The sequence below is a fragment of the Bidens hawaiensis genome, unplaced genomic scaffold (assembly GCF_021521415.1).
Source record: "Bidens hawaiensis isolate Kalapana, Puna unplaced genomic scaffold, B.hawaiensis_p1.1 tig00024820_1, whole genome shotgun sequence".
NCBI lineage: Eukaryota > Viridiplantae > Streptophyta > Magnoliopsida > Asterales > Asteraceae > Bidens > Bidens hawaiensis.
In genome coordinates this window covers 38,754-57,704 of record NW_027493931.1, presented here as the reverse complement: position 1 = coordinate 57,704, position 18,951 = coordinate 38,754, and the positions used below count along the sequence as shown (strand labels likewise).

At 34.4% G+C, this 18,951-nt stretch overlaps 1 protein-coding gene, 1 non-coding gene and 2 pseudogenes across 4 annotated transcripts; 1 reads left to right on the top strand and 3 right to left on the bottom strand.

The window, feature by feature from the left end:
• Nucleotides 1–57: 57 nt before the first annotated feature.
• On the bottom strand, nt 58–130 carry TRNAR-CCU (transfer RNA arginine (anticodon CCU)). The gene has a single exon. It is a non-coding gene; the product is annotated as a tRNA-Arg (tRNA).
• Nucleotides 131–1,526: 1,396 nt separating this feature from the next.
• LOC143570075 (transcription factor DIVARICATA pseudogene) lies at nt 1,527–2,516 on the top strand (annotated as a pseudogene). Its single transcript, XR_013141858.1, has 2 exons — nt 1,527–1,963; nt 2,049–2,516. The product of XR_013141858.1 is annotated as a transcription factor DIVARICATA pseudogene (transcript).
• Nucleotides 2,517–3,101: 585 nt separating this feature from the next.
• On the bottom strand, nt 3,102–11,159 carry LOC143570074 (isoleucine--tRNA ligase, cytoplasmic-like; annotated as a pseudogene). Its single transcript, XR_013141857.1, has 24 exons — nt 10,713–11,159; nt 9,647–9,712; nt 8,701–8,844; nt 8,447–8,607; nt 8,205–8,370; nt 7,668–7,781; nt 7,493–7,590; nt 7,339–7,417; nt 7,108–7,266; nt 6,184–6,273; nt 5,968–6,101; nt 5,743–5,902; nt 5,569–5,652; nt 5,281–5,493; nt 5,076–5,201; nt 4,838–4,975; nt 4,647–4,750; nt 4,470–4,533; nt 4,288–4,376; nt 3,895–4,180; nt 3,749–3,816; nt 3,544–3,666; nt 3,371–3,436; nt 3,102–3,260 (listed from the first exon to the last, which is right to left on the bottom strand). The product of XR_013141857.1 is annotated as an isoleucine--tRNA ligase, cytoplasmic-like (transcript).
• A 5,632-nt stretch (nt 11,160–16,791) lies between these two features.
• On the bottom strand, nt 16,792–18,951 carry LOC143570067 (coronatine-insensitive protein 1-like). Its single transcript, XM_077055816.1, has 2 exons — nt 18,460–18,951; nt 16,792–17,500 (listed from the first exon to the last, which is right to left on the bottom strand). The coding sequence occupies exons 1-2, from the start codon at nt 18,939–18,941 to the stop codon at nt 16,966–16,968; spliced, it is 1,017 nt and encodes a 338-aa protein (XP_076911931.1). The 5' UTR covers nt 18,942–18,951; the 3' UTR covers nt 16,792–16,965.

The window sequence follows — 18,951 nt, the reverse complement described above, 5'->3', positions numbered from 1 at the left end:
TATATATTATTTATATTTAAAAATTTATTAATAATAAATATAAAAACATTAATATTTCGCGCCAGGTAGGGGTCGAACCTACGACTTTCTGCTTAGGAAAGAGACGCTCTATCCACTGAGCTACAGGCGCTTGACGGCATAATTATCTTTAATATAATCTATAACTATTCAGACTGTTATTCACATAATCAAAAATTAAAATGTGTTTGTTATTGTTGCTATTATTCTTTTTAGATAAATATCTATGAAAGATCTATGTAATCATTTCTCACATCTTTGATAATTCCACGATGGCCCACACGACCGCACCTCGAACGAAGCAGGGAACAAGTGACGTACTAAACAGATGTGTATTTTGTGTTTTGATATTTGTTACCGACACTTTGTGAAGTCGATATGAATATCATGCATGATTTATGGTAATGAAAAGATGTGTTAAGGACACCTTTGTTTAAAGCCATGTTCTTTTCCACTTGACTCCTTTCTTTTCTCCTTTTGCCTTTCACTAATTTGCCTCAAATAATTGCTCATGGGCTGTTTTGCTCATGCACCCAATCTTTGTCTCGTATGCCCATTCGACATTCGAAAGAAGTGGCTTCCGTCATGCGGCTGGTGGTATACTTAATACCCTTTTGTAGTTTTGTTCTATACGTTTACACAAAGACGTTAACGTTTGAGTATGACACCAATGACAACTTTATTATTCGACTTACTATACGTAGCTAGTGCGACACTAATTAAATCTAATTCCCTTGGTTCTTTTGTAACAAAGTGTTAAATAACATCTTACAAACGAATACACAACGATAACAAGTAAAATCTTACTCGTATCAGAGCTATTGGTAGAGAGTTTAAGAACAATTCGAATACTAATATTGTTTTTTTATTATATCAAGAGATAAAATGGGAAAAAGGTCCTTGTATTATTACAAAAAATAAAAGATATTTGCCACTAGGTTCACAAAAAGAAGTTTTATAGAGTTTTCTTTCTCCTAAAGGTTCTGGTAAGAGCAATAATAACACAATAAATGAAAAGGCAAATGGATCATTGTCATGCCAAATCTTGCTAACTTTTTCATGCAACTATAAAAGTTGTCATAAAGCAAACCCTCTAGAGAAGCTACAGTGAAATAGCTTATAATTATACAAATCATCCAACACTTGGTGTATAAATATCACACAATAACACTTCCATTGACAACTCTGCAACCTCCTTTTGCAATCATTTTGGGCTCATCCACAAATCACCATCACACATCAAGAGGTAAATTATGCTCTCTATTTTCCCCTATGTTTTTCAAGATTCATAGTCTAGAGCGATTTTTTTTTTTTACTAGTGCAGTTTTACTTTTTGATCATGTTTCTGAATTGGGTATTTGATTAGTTAAAAATTTGTGATTTATTGGAAGTTATATTAGTTAAAAATTTTATTTTTTTCAAGGTGTTCTTGATTCTTGAATTGATGTGTCATATTCAAGATTCTTGAATATGTTCTAATAAATCTTGAAAAAGAGTATATTAATGATATGATTCCTATCAAATATTCTAAACTTTTCATCTACAAATATTCAACAGTTTTTGAAACAGCATCTTCACCTTTGCAAGATTTGAGCTTGAATAACATTATGCAAGAAAGCAAGCGATCAAAATGGACGAAAGAACAGAACAAATGGTTCGAAAGTGCTCTAGCTATATTTGATACTGAAACACCCGATAGGTGGTCAAATGTGGCTGCCTTTGTTCCCGGGAAGTCAGAATATGAAGTGAGAGCACAATATGAGGAATTAGAAGCTGATATCAATAATATAGAGGCCGGTTTAGATGAAGTTCCAGGGTACTCCACCGTTAAGTCTGAATTCAATCAAGATCATCGATTCACTTCGTTCAAGAACAGGTTTTTGAGGTTAAGATCCTTTGACCACGAGAGGCGAAAAGGTGTACCTTGGACCGAAGAAGAACACAGGTGACTAGCTTTATACTTTTCTTAGTATAGATTTTATATTTTGTGTTTAATAACATTTTGGTAACTTGTATTTAATGTGTTAAAGGCGATTCTTGATGGGTCTTCAAGTTCATGGAAAAGGCGATTGGCGAAACATTTCACGCAACTTTGTGGTGACAAAAACGCCAACACAAGTAGCGAGTCATGCTCAAAAGTACTATGCAAGGCAACATTCAGATGGGAAAGAAAAGAGAAGGCCTAGCATTCATGACATCACCACAGTCCACCTTGCACGAACGAGCAATTTCTCAAGTGACACAGGCAAATTCTCGCAATTGGCCAATACGCCAGACAATGGAATCAATATACGAATGTACAACTCGGGTCTGTTTTCCCAACCTACAAGGTACCAAGTTGAAGGTTAGACAGCCTAGGTTTGTGGTTGTAGTTCAGATCATTGTCTTGAGGATGTGTATTCATGTTATTGCGCACTTAAACGATAGATCCGAACCGTTCGAAGTCCAAAGTAGTTTTCTAGTGTAACTTATGATTAATAATCATGACAAAAAATGTAGATTGACATGTAATGCATAGTTAAAGTTGAACCAACTTTATTTCTGTCGATCGCCATGTCATTAGATGACTCACCTAACACTTATCCAGTTTTTTTTCCAGATCATCACCACCATTTATAGTAGTATATATGTAAAGGAAAGTATGCCAAAGTGCAGCCCACATGTATATACACAATACATAAATGTATATTATGTAGTTGGTGTATCTATTGGAGTATGAAAAAGGCCTTCAATTAATGAAATAGTTTTTATAAATGTGTTGCAAGTTGCATGATAGACCACTAAGTCCACTACTTCATTCTATTCCTTTAATATGTGTGGGGATAGCTTACATAATAAAGATTCAAAATCATACATTACCATGAATAGAAAAAAACATGTAAACAATTATTGAAAGGTCCAGTATCAACTATTAACAGTTAGTGCAGTTATGTTGTTTGATGTAACAATCATTTATAGAAACAGGAACAATGAGAATGTATGCTTATCATCTGGTCAACACGAGGCATCATAAATAACATAAATAACGAAAACCATAGATAATTGACATTAAATTTAAATGTCCCAAATATTTGGTAAATACGTCACAGGTCCGTTGTAAATACATTTAAACACTGGTTGTGCGCCTGATGTAAAAATCTATATAATTGCCCGTTGTCATTAGACGCTAATGCTGTCTTTGACAAAAGTAACTGAAAGTCGCAATTTGAAATGTTCTTGTAGGTCTCCTCAGCAATGATTACCTACAAAATTAGAAGACACAAATAAGTAAAAACTATATAAAGAGTTCTAAAAAAATAGAACACATAAAAAAGGCTTTTATCAGCGCGTGTCAGTATTTGAGTAATCTTACCGCATGTTTCGGTAACATGTTACTTTGGAGTAAATAAGAGCCAACTGACTCCTTGATGTATGCTTCCTGTAAAAAAAATCAGGATGCAATTAATTGTTGCCTAAAAAAAATCATATAACCACAATAATAATCTAATTTTTACTTAATGAAAAAGACAATTTAAGATATGGTACCTGGCATTTTAACATTTTTGCAGAAACTGATGCATCTTCATCCAATGATTTGAAGTAGATCTCCACTGCATCAGTGGGTTTAACTGCAGCTTTTTTCTTCAACTTTTGGATTCAATTAACAACCTATAAAAGTATTATATTTATATTTCATTTGGCAACCCAAAACGAAAAAATGTTGTGTTCTAAGGGGGCGGTATAATAATACCTCACGCGCAAATCCAGCTTCAACCAATGAATCGTCACGTTGCAAGTCAAAAATAACCAGAACATCACCTAATTGATTAAACAAAATGCATGTTAAACAAAAGAATAGAACATATATAATATTATAAAATTGCTCAATTTCCACACCATCACTGGCGGCGTCCATTTGCTTTTCTGTCACACCATCGGGACGCTTAAATCCACGCACAATCTATAAATTCATCATAAATGTTAACACCAATAGTTTAATAAATGAATGTTTTTTTTTGGCAAAATGGAGCCGATGACTTGCCTTGATATCAGTGAGTTTTAAGCAGTGTGTAGCAATAGTAATTTCTCCCGACTTTTCAAAGATAAAATGTCTTCTTGTGACATTGCCTTCACTGCATCTGCAACTACTCTCATTGATTTTCCGAGTCTTTTACCCAACACGCTGATACATTAAACGTCAACAATAAATGAGAGTTTATTTCATGACCTACAAATAAGATAGAAATGAGAGTAAAAAAAAACACAAGAGCTTAAGTTTTAAAGCTACACCTGAAATCGGGCTCAGCACGTAACGAAGCATACTTCATAGGATCATTGCATGGCACAACATATTTCACATTAAGCTCCTCCAACACAAACTGTGATGCAAATTCAACCACACAATTAAAATAAATAAAATGGTAACATAGGTACACAATGATTTTATAAAAAATAATTGTATAAGTTCTGACCTCTTTCAATTTGCCACCAATGTCATCAAGAAACTCAGCATCTGGATGCACAACAATCATCTCCCTGAAACCATGGACGAGTTAGGCAATCTGGGTCATGAGTCAAAACGATCCGGGTTGGAATGACCCAAAAAGACCCTTTGTCAAACATGCTTAAATTTGTGAATTTTTTATTACCTGAGTGGAGTTTTCAGAGGTTTGTTGTGGCGCTCGCGAATATTACGTGCAAGATCAATGATGGTCATCATTCTATTAACACTTTGTTCAATACGATCTCCACCCTGAAACAACATTATTAACCATCAAAATATTCAACAAAAATACAAAGACTAAGAACGTTTTTTTTTTCGTCAAATAAAACCGCTTACTTTTCCTTCTACTTCAGGAAAACCGCAAAAGTGAATGCTTTCCTCTGATCCATTGGATACTTTTCTCATGTTCTTATAAAGAACCTCGGTGAAAAACGGTGTGAATGGAGCCATTGCTTTACAAAATGTCAAAAGCACCTACAGACCATTGTAAAAAAAAATCAAAACTAAACACAAATCCCATTTAAAAAAAAAAAAAGAAAAGTAAGTTATTTAAACAGATAAAAGAAATCAATACATGGTATAGAGTGGAAAGTGCAGTTCTGCAGTCCTGTTCTCCAGTACGACCCTTTAGTCTTTTTCGGTTGAGCCGAACATATATGTTAGTTAAATTATCAATGAACTTCAAGAGATAAGGAACCACCTGCAAATATGCTTACAGATTATTAAGTATGCATCAGTTGTTTATAAGTATATAACTAGATAAACAAAAAGTAACATACTGTATAAAGTCGATAAGCATCCATTTCCCATCTGACAAAATGAACCAGACTCTGAGTGGCTGAGTTGATCCACTGGTCAAGAACATTAGCCGATTTAGCAACAGTGGCCCGGTCAAGAGGAACGAACGGTTCAAGTCCTTCCACCTCAAGTCTCTTTGCATTTTGGACCAAAAATCTATACGCGTTATACCATGGTAAAAACACATCTTTCACCTACACAAGTGATCATCTTTCAAATTAGTAAAAGAACAAAAACAAATAGAAATAAGAGTAATGGAGACTACTTACAACGCCATAAACTCCATCCTTTTTGAAACGTAAAGGTTCCGCACGTACTACTGGAGAGTTAATAATGTACAACCGCAGTGCATCCTGTAAACATTAACAAAATAACATATTCAGATCAAGAACATGAAAAGATATGTAAATTTCTTTTAACGTATTTCAAACTCAAGCACTTACAGCACCATATTCATCAATAACTTCCATAGGAGAAGGATAATTCTTTAATTTTTTACTCATTTTTTTACCATCCTCAGCCAACACAAGGCCATTGCATATGAGATTCCTAAATGCAGGTTTTCCAAATAATGCAGTGGAAAGAACCATGAGAGTGTAAAACCTGTACCCAAATTTATCATATACAGTTAAACTAATTAATGTAACAGAAAAAAAAAAGAAACAAACCATCCACGAGTTTGATCTAAGCCCTCGGCAACGAAATGTCCAGGGAAATTCTTGCTAAAGTATTCTTTATTTTCAAACGGATAGTGAATATATGCATATGGCATCAACCCGCTCCCAAACCAGCAGTCGAATACCTGAAGTTACACAAAAGGAAAATTATCAATCTGTAGCAAAACAACATGGTTCAAAAAAAAGTTCATTAATTAATTGGCTTACATCTTCTACACGGTGCAGCTCCCCAAGCTCAGGACCGCGCGGACTGGGAATTGTGATGTGATCGATCTTGTGGCGATGCAAGTCAGTAACCTGTGCATACGTTTAATATATGAGTGTGTATTTTTTATGTTATGTTCATTTTATTTTATAATTTGATGTATGTTTAATTTATGTTTCATGTAACTTGTCGATTTCAGTTAATGTATAGTTTTCTTTAAATATTTTAGTTTTTTTTTTAATATTTTAGTCTTTTCTTTTCAAAAAAATAATTAATGTGCGAAAAATATATAAATTTTTTAAACATTTTTTTATTATTTTGTTCTGTTAATATTAAATATTTTTAAAGTAGTTTTAAATAATTATATTATAAAATTAATGTATTGTAAAAGTAATTTATTAAATATTAAATAATATTAAAAGTAAGTAATAATGTGGAAGATGAGGTGGAGGTTTTTATTAGTTTACGCGTGAAGTAAAAAGTGAGATTTTTTAAAGAAATTATCAGAGTATGATGTGACGATAAGGGGGGTGGGGGTGGTTTATAAACCATCACTTGCTCCCACCAATCACGGTGTGCCACCTCACCTCACCACTTTCCATCACTAGTCATGGAATTTTGGTGGGGGTGGTGGTGTGATGGATTTTTTTTTATTTATCTCCTCAAATATTAAATTTAAACTAGTGATGGATTTTGAGTTGCGTGATGGCCATCACGGCCGGCCCCCCATCACGCGTGATGGGAGGACCGGCGGCGGTGTTCGTGATGCCATCACGCGTGCTCGGCCCCTATAACGGACCACCCCCACTCCCCTAAGGTGGAGGTTTGAATTGGTTTATGAGTGTGGATGCTCTTAGTATTAATTACCAAAAAAATTGAATTGACTCAGAGTGTAAGGTTTACTGAGAAATGTCAAAACAGTTAACCTTCTGTCCTGATCGTCTTTCGAGTTCTTCAACAGAACCGATAACTTCAATATCCACGCCATCCTTACTGATCCAAATAGGGAGAGGGGTTCCCCAAAACCTACTTCGACTAATGGCCCAATCTCTCGCGTTTTCTAGCTAATTGCGAAACCGTTTTTCCTATAATTTTATATATTAATACATGACTAATAGTGTTAGTATTAAGAGAATATAAGTTTAGAAAATATTGACCTTTACAAAAGCAGGAACCCATTGTGTTTTCTCATTGTTCTCCAGCAACTGATACTTCAACTTCTCTACTGCAACAAACCTTAAACAAGAAACAAAGAATTTAAACAAATTGCAATTTAAAAAAATCTTTAAAAATAATAATTTGAACATGTACCAGCTGGGAACGGCTTTGTAGATGAGACGAGTATCAAATCTATCGCAAAACGGATATGAGTGCATAAACCTTCCAAACTTTAGAAGCCTGCCTTTTTCCTGGACAAAAAGTAAATAATGAATGATAAGCAATACCATGCAACAACTTATGTTTTGTAAATTTCAATAATTCTTGCCTTCACTGCTTGAATAATATCTTTATTGGCCTCTTCGAAAAAACAACCACTGAAATCAGCAACTCTTTCTGTAAAGTAGCCATCGTCATCAACTGGCATAACTAAATTTTCTCCCTAGAAAAAGCCAAACTTACAGTATTAATACTAGGGGTGGCAAATATGACCCATGGGTTGAATGGGTTGTAATAAAATGTAGATAATGGGTCAGAATGGGTCAAGCTAAAAAAAAATGATTGAAAAGGGTTGACATTTCTTGAGTTTGTTTGTTTTTTTTTTATGGAACGTGAAAAACGGAGGAAATTTTTAAGTTTTTTTTTACTTTTTTAGTTTTTGATTTATATTTCGAGTTATGATTTTTTAATTATTTTTTTTGAATATTTTAGTGAGGGGTTTCTAAAATCTCAACCCATTTTAACCCATTTCAAAAACCCCTCATTAAAAAATTCAAAAAAAATATACACCAAAACAAGAAAAAGAAAGTAAAATCTGGTTATTTAAAGTATAATAATTTAACTGTAAGTAAGATGCTTGTCACACCTTATCAATTACTTTGTGTTCAATACAAACACGATAATCATCTTCACCAAATGCAGGTGCACAATGCATGATTCCAGTTCCGCTATCCGAAGTAACATAATCATCTGCAACAACTCTGAAAGCTGTTTCTGAGAAGTCCTTAAAGTAATCAAATAGTGGAACATACCTGCAATACAATATTGTGCATTAATATTTGAGAAAATTACCAATATACAACAAGAAAAATCAGCATAAAAACTCACTTTTTGCCCACGAGCGAAGATCCCGGAAATTTATCTAACACTTCGTAAGCAACCACGTCCACATCGCCATTAGGTGTTCCTTCTTTAGCCTTTTCTACAGAAAGCTCGGATAATCGAGCTTCAGCAACTATATAAAACTTTCCATTCGCTTTGCTCTTCACCTGATTTATCAATAATTAATGCATTAGCATGATCACAAAAACAATAAAAACAGTTTTCCAGCACGTTTGACGAAAGCATAATGGGCAACTAACCTTAACATATATAAGATTTGAGTTGACACAAAGTGCAAGATTACTAGGAAGCGTCCATGGTGTGGTTGTCCATGCAACAAACGAAGCACCATCTTGATCATCAAGAGCCGGAAAAGTTACCATTACTTCAGGATCTGGCACTACCTGCTCGAAAATAGGTGACAAGTTTACAAACATTCATAAATAGGCATGTAAGCAAACTGAACAATCACGAACGGGGGCATGGTCGTGTTTGTTCATTTAACTATAACTGAACACGAACATATAATTGGACATATTTTTGTGTTCATGAAGTAAACGAGCATGCTCATGTTCGTTCATTTAAAACCTAAACAAACAGTTGGCAACACAAACGAACAAAAACAACAAACATAATATAACTTTTCAGTTAGACTAAAGCACCATCCGCATTTTGATTAGGGGTGGCAAATGTGACCCATGGGTTGAATGGGTTGCAATAAAATGTATATAATGGGTCAGAATAAGTCAAATTAAAAAAAGAAAAGGGTTGAAAGGGTCAAAACAGGTTGACATTTTAGTTTTTTTACTTTTTTAGTTTTCTATTTATATTTCGTGTTATGATTTTTTATTTTTTTTTGAGTATTTTAGTGAGGGGTTTCTGAAATCTCAACCCATTTTGACCCGTTTCAAAAACCCCTCATTAAAAAATTCAAAAAAATGATTAAAAAATCATAACTCGAAATGTAAATCAAAAACTAAAGAGGTAAAAAACTCTCGTTCCATATAAAAAAACTCAAGAAATGTCAACCAATTTGACTCGTTTCAATCATTTTCTTTTTTTAGCTTAACCCACTCTGACCTATTATATACATTTTATTACAACCCACTCAACCCATGGGTCATATTTACCACCCCTAATTTTGATAAAACTTTAATATAACATATCAATAATAATAGCATCATATATAGGATTAAGATTTCAAACCTTGACGTTTAAAGTAGCCTTGAAATTGGACACTGGTGTCTTGCACCCAGTACTGTAAGGCATCACCTGTTAAACATAGCATAAAACCACCACATAAACATATATATATATATATATATATATATATATATATATATAGAAAAGGGTTCTAATAAGAATAAAGAGTTTCCTATGAATGGTAAGAACCAATAGATTTTTAACATTTGGAATTAAAATCTATGGTAAAAGAATAATTCTAGGAAACTATGTCGGTTTTTGGTAATTTTAAATCTCAACCATTGATTAACATGATCCAATGGCTATGATTTATTCCTAGTCTTTCTATAAAGCTATCTCTTTTTATTTTAACACATCCCTATATATATATATATATATAGCAGATATATAATAAACTAGATTTTATCCCCCGTATTACGGGGGTTGTTTTATATTATTCGTTTTTAATATTTATATATGTATATTTGGATTTTAATTTTATTTATTGTAAGAATAGTTAATAATAATGGTTTCACAAATAAAAGATACGTTATAATCTAATCTTTGATGAGATTATTTTTTTAATATAATGAGATGTTATAACCCGTTTAAGAGCTATCTGGGTTTGGTGAGACCCTTACCCATGAATTCGTTTAAAAGCTATCTGGACTTTGTGACTCATGACCCGCTTATGTTTTTTACCATAAAATTGTTTATTAATTATAAATAATATCTTTTTATTTTAAAATTAAATATTAAATTTTAGTATATCTCTATTTTATAGGATTTTCATATCAAATAATTGGTAAGATTAATTTTTAATTTAATGAGATGTTATAACCCGTTTAAGAGCTATCTGGTTTTGGTAAGATCTATACCCATGAATTTTGGTTAAATTAATGAGAGAGCTCCATTTAAAAATCATCAAGAAATTCCATAAAAAGGGAGAGCGACCACATCACGACGCATAGGATTTTAGGGTTTTCGTTTATATATATTATGGATAAATTTATTATGCTATTCAATTACATTACCTTAAACGCTCTGTAAACAAGATTCTTTTCATACAACTAGAAAACACCAACCAAACACTCTCCATATACTTCAAATCCATCGTTTTATAACCATTATCAAAATCGATCCATCGGCCGGTCCTCGTAACCACCTTCTCCCACTCGGCAACATACCGAGTCACAATACTCCTACACTCGTCATTATACTTATCAATCCCCATCCTTAACACGTCACCTTTGCACTTGATCCCCCACTTTGTATCAATCTCGTGCTCCACGGGTAGGACGTGGTGCCCCGTCATTGTCTGGTACCGTGTGACGATGTCCTTGATCGTTGCGGCTAGTACGTGGCCGTAGTGAGGGAGGCCGGTGGCGAATGGAGGCCCGTCGTAGAAGATGTATTCCGGTTGGTCTTTGGTTTGCTCGAGCTGCGATTCGAAGGCTTTGAGTTCAGTCCACCATTGCATGATCGTTTCCTCGTGTTTAGGGAACGAGAAGTCTTTCCCGTCACATACATCTTCCATTTTTCTTTCGATTTAAAACCTTAAAAAGTTATGCGGCTGGATATCTATAGAATTATCGACCAAGAGAATAATACCAAAAGAAGTTCCTGGTTTCTTTTCTTGTACGTGCAGCGGCTGAAGAGGAATAATAAGTAATAACCACAAGTACAAAAACTATTCCTTTTATACGTATTATTTGTGTGCATGACAAGAAAACCCATGTGGGCCTAAACCTAAAACCAACTCTAATTTTTTGTCCGAACAAACAAATATATTAATAATATATCTTTTTTTCCTTTTCTCGTTATTAATAAATAATAATTAATAATAATAGTAAAAACCCGTGTAGGATAATATTAGTTGGGTTTTCTTATGGGCAAAAAATAACCTACGGGGGTTTATTTAGGTTTTATTTTTAATCATTTTATTATTTTGTAATAATTTGTTTTATTTTTTAACATAGTTTTATTTTCTCAACTACAAGGTACCAGGTTGAGGGTTAGACAGCCTAGGTTTGTGGTTGTAGTTCACATTATTGTCTTGAAGATATGTATTAATGTTATCGCGTACTTAAACGATGGATCCAAACTGTTTGAAGTCCGGTCAAAGTAGTTTTCTAGTTTAACTTATGATTAATAATCATGACAAAAAAAAATGTAGATTGACATGTTAAACTTCATTAGATTTCACTGCATGTAATGCATAGTTAAAGTTGAACCAACTTTATTTATGTCAATCGCCATGTCACCCTTAACTCCCTTTAAACTTATCTAGTTTTTTTCCAGATCATCACGACCATTTATAGTAGTATATATGTATTATAAAAGGAAAGTATGCCAAAGTGCAGCCCACATGTATATACACAACACATAAATGTATATTATGTAGTTGGTGTATCTATTGGAGTGTGACAAAGGCCTTCACTTGATGAAATAGTTTTTTTTATAAATGTATTGCAAGAATGCAAGTTGCATGATAGACCACTTGGTTCCACTATTAAATTTTATTCCTCTATAATATATAAAGATTCAAATCATACACTTCTTGGAATAGGAAAAAACATGTAACATGAAATGTCCATTATAATATAAAATTTTCAAGTGAAACCGTAAACTGGAAGAAGCCAACAAGGTCCAAGATTTCACTATATCCTATTTTGATCGATACTAAAGATTTGCATCTTTTTGGCTATTAGCTCAAGATCGTTACAACTTTGTGACAAATCAGTCATATAAAAGTTTAAGGTTTCTAGTTGAGTATTGTTCATAGCGAGTGATGGTTTTGAATCATGAAAATATGTCAAAATGGTTTTTGCTAATGAAAAAAAATCTAACCCATCCCTAAAACCTAACCCTAAAGCTAAACTAAACCTAAAATGTAACATCTCGAAAAATCTCATATTAATTGTGGGCCAAAGATAACAACATAGTAAAGATGAGGGATCAAATATTCTCAAGATAAGTAACGGAGAAAATGAGATAAAAAAAATAAAAAGCATCTCATGTTAAGGAAATAAAAAAATTATCCCACATTAAAAGAAAGAAGAAATTGAAATCTTCCACATATGTGCTTAATGGCACACAACTCCGGCATCTCTTATTTTGGTTATATACACAACATAACATTTAGCCTCGTTTTGCGTGCCGCATCTCGAAGTACGTGTCAAGTTCCGAAGTTCTAACGATTTAATCACTAATACGCAACGTAGAATAAAAGTGCTGCTCATTCAAGCTTAGGCATTTAACTCCAAATGCCCGTGTGAGGTAGAGGTTCCGCTTAAGTATTATTTTAATATCATTGTAATGGCTTAGACCATAGTAGGGGTATAGCCCGAACCTTGATTACAACTAAGCATTATATAACTTTTCATAAGCAGGAGTTATAATCAAATATTGTTTTTTCATGATTAAGAAACGTAAGCTTTACATACAAGGTGTGTAGTCAAAATAATATTTATTTTCTTGAAGATTAAGAAATATATATTTAAATATAAAGGTTATAGTTAAATTAATGTTTTTCTTAAGGAAGAAATCCAATATAGATGTTTCTTCATGAAGAAGAAACGTGGCATATAATTGGTAAATAAACAAAGGGATTAAAGGTTCAAATGTTTTATATAAACAAATAAATTATCAAGGTTTAAAGCTATACAAAACAGACTAAAGGTCTGAAGCCAGATCGTTGATGTTGATATTTATACAAAGGTTATTTTCGTACTATAGGTCCGAGGTAACAATCGATAGCAGAAATCAGTAACAGAAATTAGTATCAAAAGCTGATCATAAAGAAAAGGTGGATACGCCCTAAACTTTTACAAACTCTTTAAGAGTCAGAATGATTGCATAGGATCTATGAATCCTTAAAACTTTGTGTTACAATAATAAGAAACGGACACTCTAATTAAAAGTATACATGTGTATGGATCCATTCATACATGGTGACTCAGCATTTTGCATTTTCCTAAGGCCATACAAATCATCAACATGTCTCCGGAAGCTTTAGAAATGATTTGTGTATATGTTTTACTTCTACATGTACTTAGAGTAATTTATCCCAATTGAGTTGGGTGCTTAATGAGTTGTCAAAAAGGTATTATTGTTGATTTCATAATGGTATTGAAAAGATTTTATAACAGAGTCAGCGTCATTCACTAGCTGTGTGCTGGCGTATTTTTCCCTCATTTTACAGGAAATCAGAAATGTTAGATCAGTCCAACAAGACAGAATAGAAGATTGGAGATCTAGTCATTAGATGTTATTTGATGGCTTATATATTTTATTCAAAATATGATAATCATATTTACAAAAGACATGTATTTGAATGATCAAACGGGTATTTAAATCCTAAGTTTTCAAAATAATAATATTTTATTCAAAGACTTCTGCTAAATAAACGTAACTCTGTTATATATACAAAACAGGTACTAACTAATGGATCACACGCCTAGGCCCTAAATCGGGGTATGACATAAAACCTAACCCATGATAAACTTCCGGCTAACCGGCTCTCGGTCACCTCGCATAGTCGCAATCACATACTCCAGTCCTTGGCGAATGCTTGGAATCACCATCCTCAAAGAGTGCTTTATATCGCCAATCGCGAAATTGGTTGTCGGTTTGACAATGGCCATATGTGGAAATCGTTCACCCTCAGCGTGGGAGTGGTGGCTAAAGAAATGGCACTACCCCTCCGTATCCTCATGGAACAAAGTGATAATATAGTGCTCATCGTCATCAACATCGTCTTCTATTATCCTCGTTGCCCAACGTGTAACCGCCGAATCCAGATCTTCAACAAGTTCATACTCGATTTATTCAACCTCCATGACCATCAGTCAAACACCATTAATCCACAGCCTTGATAACAAAAAAGAATGAGACTTTTCCAAACCGCAATGAGCTCGATATGCCCTTTTGACACCACATCTACATCCACATCAAATGGAAGTCGAATGTTCAATGTTTTTCCGTCCACTTCCCTAACTCCAATCAACCAATGTTCGGTTTTATTCATATTAGTTACATTGTAACTGTAGTTAAAGCACCATATAGGCCTGGAAAGGTGTTTGAGGTGGTACTCCTTTTGAAACTCTTTTTCATTAACATCTTTTATATTTTTGCATGTGTACTTAATGGCACACAACTTCGGTAGGTCTAGTCGTACTAGAATGTCGATTAGAACGCCACTAGGTAAGCAATCCATTGAGATTAAATCTGTGTAAAAATAACAAAAAGAAATCATTATTAATTAGCAGTTTAATTCTTAGAAATCATTTAGCAATTGAAGTTCACAACACTAGTGACACTTTTGGAACAAAGAGGTCCAACAATTAGGAATTAATCAATAGGAATTAATCAAACGGCAATATTTGGGTCGTAAGTACTACTTAACATTAAAAACCCTATAGCAATGATATATGTCATGGAATCACCATCCTTAGAGTGTGCTTCATCTCATCATGCGCGAAATCCGTTGTCAGGTTGGCGACGGCCATTTGAAAATGGACTTTTAAAGAGTTTCAAGCTATTTATTGACACTTTTGGTAGCAATTGAAGGTAACAACACTAAAATAATGTGGATCGATAAGTTAAAGAAATATTTTTTTCAAGAGGTGACACTTTTGGTAGCAAGTGTCATCTTTTCGGATATATATTGTTCCAAAAGTGCAAAATCCCAACTTCAACAACAAAGAGGTCCAACAATTAGGAATCAATTTGCTAAGTAACTTAACCCTAGCAGAACATTAAATACCCCATAAAAGTTAATGCTTCTGCTTAAAAAAACAACCACCCTGCTTGATTACAAAACAACAAAACAATAAACTAAATGAAACAGAAAACGCTAACAATTTGGGATTTAGGGTTCATATATCGAATTTGGGGCTTTTTTGATAAATGAATAAAATTGAAAAGTGGTTGAACTTGGTTGTGACTTGTGTGTATAGGTGAAGAGGGATGAAAGATTAGTGTATGTGGTTTTAATCATGGTATGATAGAGTAAAACGAGCCAATTTAAATAGCAACCAATTTGGTGATAATTGGATTAAATGAGGGATCAATTCGTAACGGCACAAATTTCGCTTAACAGAGAATTGCTTCGCGTGTCGCGACCCAAATCTGATTTCGTTTGTTGTTGAGTTTGGTAGCATGTCACGAAGGGTTCTGATCAAACCCGTCGCATGTCGCGATATAGAAATACAAATATTTAACAAATGTCACAACAATACACTTTCAAGAATCACTCATTTTGCTTGAAAAATCACTTATTTTAGCTTTTGAAAAAAAAAAACCTTTGAGTTGGTGCAATCTTGTACCACACCATTATTTAAAATAAAAAACAATACGCATCGTAACGAAATATCTTATCGTAGTTTCGTCGGAAAAGGCCTTATATAGACACGCATGAAGAGGAAACTCAAAAACAAGCTTGCCGGAGTTTGGCCATAACTCTTGTCGGAGTTGTTCTAGGGCTCAAACAGCTCCGAATTTGGAAAAGTACCATTGACATGTAATGATTTCACTCTTTAGAAAATTTGCTGGAAAACTATGCCGAAATTCTCGTTGGACCACCGCGTTTGACGACCACCGAAGGTCGTCGATATTCTCTGTTAGAGAGAGAAAGTTAAGAGAGAGAAAGTAGAGAGTTGAAAAGTTAGAGAAAAAGTATGTAGGTGAGTAATGAGAGAAACAAATAAGGAAATTGATTTATAGAGAGGCTGCTTCCGGTGAGACCCCCGGCTCGATAGTAGTTTTGCATCAAGCCTTGGACATAAGGCACATAACACTCAACCACCGGGACATCGGCCGATTGGTGCGTGTACCCTTGTCTTTCGGCTATCAGCGCCACCACATGATGCCTGATTAACCTTCCGCCACTTTTAACGTTATTTTCACGAGATTAGTAAAATAACGTCAAAATTAGTGCAATTTCACTTTTGCCCACCCGAGGGTTCACACATATATACATTATATGGGCGCACCGCAAGCAGGGCGTTTAACTGAACAAAGATAAACAAACATAAATGAACATATATGAACAAATGTAAATGAACACAAACAAACATGAACGAACATAACTTAAATGAAGACAACTGAACAAATATAAAACCATTTAGATAACTCTTCCGGATAACGTTTAATTACTTGCTATTAAAATGTAAACGAACATAAACGAATGTTCACGAACATAAATGAACGAACGAAACATGTGTTCATGTTCATTCGTTTAATTAAACGAACACAAATATTTTGTTCATGTTCGTTCGTTTATTAAATGAACGAGCATAAACAAACTTCCCGGCAAACAGTTCACTGAACGTTCGGTTCGTTCACAGGCCTAGTTTATTGTAATAATAATCATTAACAGAAACAGTAAAAGTGAGAATGTATACCTCAAGAACTTCCAAATTAGGACACTTTTGGAGCAACACACAATGATCCTCGGTGTCAAGAAAGGCATAGAGGAGATCAAGTTTCTTTAAACGGGAAGCAAACGGGTACACAATGGGCATTTCATTTTTGCTCATGTAATTCAGACCTAACCGACACAACTGCAGGGGGTATGTTACAGAAGCGTACTGCTCGGCTTGATTGTTAAAGCAGCCACCACTAAATTCTTCAAGTGAAACCGCAAACTGGAAAAAACCAACAAGGTACAAGATTTCAGTATCGCCTATCTTGACCGATACTAAAGACTTGCATCTTTTGGCTATTAGCTCAAGATCGTTAGAACTGACTTGTGACAGATCAGTCATGTAAAAGTTTAATGTTTCGAGTTGAGTATTGTTCGTAGCGAGCTCGTGTAGCCAGCCTCCATCCTTCTCTATCACTTGGCTATCTTCTAAAAACAATTCTTTAAGGTTCCTACACTAGCATAGATTATAAGTCAAGCATTTAAGTCATGTCTCCTAATTGACATTTTAAGTCAAACATTTGAATGATTGATATTGATATAAATTCTTCGGCTTTCAAGGAAGTTAAATGATACCCATGTTGTCAAACAAATGTGGATTATCGATATTAACTGCCAACTTGAAGTAAAATTTACTAGAAAAAGATTTCTACAAAAATTTAAAGATTCAATCTTTCTCAATCTAATAACAATCTTCGATAAAATTTAATTGTTTAACTAGAGGTGTAAACGAGCCGAGCCCAAGCTAGACCAGGCTCAAGCTCAGCTAAACGTATGATAGCTCGAGCACAGCTCATTTCAAGCTCTTTTTCTAAGATCAAGCTCAGCTCGTTTCAAGCTCTTTTTTTAAAGCTTGAACATGGCTAGTGAGTCAATTTTTCAAGCTCGAGCTCAGCTTGGCTCATTTATTAATTAATAATTAATTTATATAAAAATTTAATTGACTTTATATATTTTGAGAAAGACCTTAACGGGCCTAATCTCGGCTCGTTTATCATTTATTAACTAATTTATATAATTTTTAAAATTTTTATATTATCATTACCTTTATATTTTGAGAAAAACCTTAACGAGCCTAAGGTCAGATCAAACTCATGTGCGGTACCTTAAACGAGCCAAGACTCGGCTTGAGCTCGGCTGTGCAGTGTTAACTTAAAATATAGAAGTTCAAGAGAGTTAAAACTTAAATATACACTAGTCTCCTTAAGCCTTAAGGCACGACGAGCCTAACCGATCTTCCCATATAAGGCTCGAGCTCGGGCTCAATAACTAAACAAGCTTTATTTTTGGCTCGGACTCGATAAAGCTCAGCTCGTTTCGCGCCTTTTATCAATCCGATCTCGACACCTCTAGATTTAGCAACTAAAAGTGACATTGTTTATAACATCTATAACAAGACCAAAACTAATACCTGCAAAATCTACAAATATGCAAAAGCCCATCAGTAGAGAATCCAGAGCACTTATCAAGCTTAAGAATCTCAAGAGCACGCCCGCGTTCACGGGCCAACACTTCCAGATCTTCATCTTTAACAATCATTCTTCTGAAATGCAAACTCTTTAAGCAACCAAAAGACTTCGAAACCTCCTCCACCCACGGCCTTGCATACCCGCCCCAGTCCTCGGGTATCAAGTCATACATAGCGGCCCGTGGCTTCCCTTTTAGTTTCAATGATTCGATAGACGGGTATCTCCGCAGCAGCTGTTTAGGTGTGGCTGCATAACATAGAGCTATTGTCACATGCTTACGTGTCAAAGCCTCAAGTTCGTATAACCGTCTGCAGACCAAGGATATGCACTGACGGTCACGTGAGTCGTCTATGTACGCTAACACGGATTCAAAAACGTCGAACGCGCCACGAACTCGTTGGTTGTTGTAGTTTCGGTCATCCATGATTAAATTC

Excerpts from the sequence above, each read along its gene's own strand:
- LOC143570067 (XM_077055816.1), bottom strand. The coding sequence starts at position 18,941 with ATGGATGACCGAAACTACAACAACCAACGAGTTCGTGGCGCGTTCGAC. Across the intron at positions 17,501-18,459 it reads CATATTTGTAGATTTTGCAG|GAACCTTAAAGAATTGTTTT; the intron begins GTATTAGTTTTG and ends ATGCTAGTGTAG.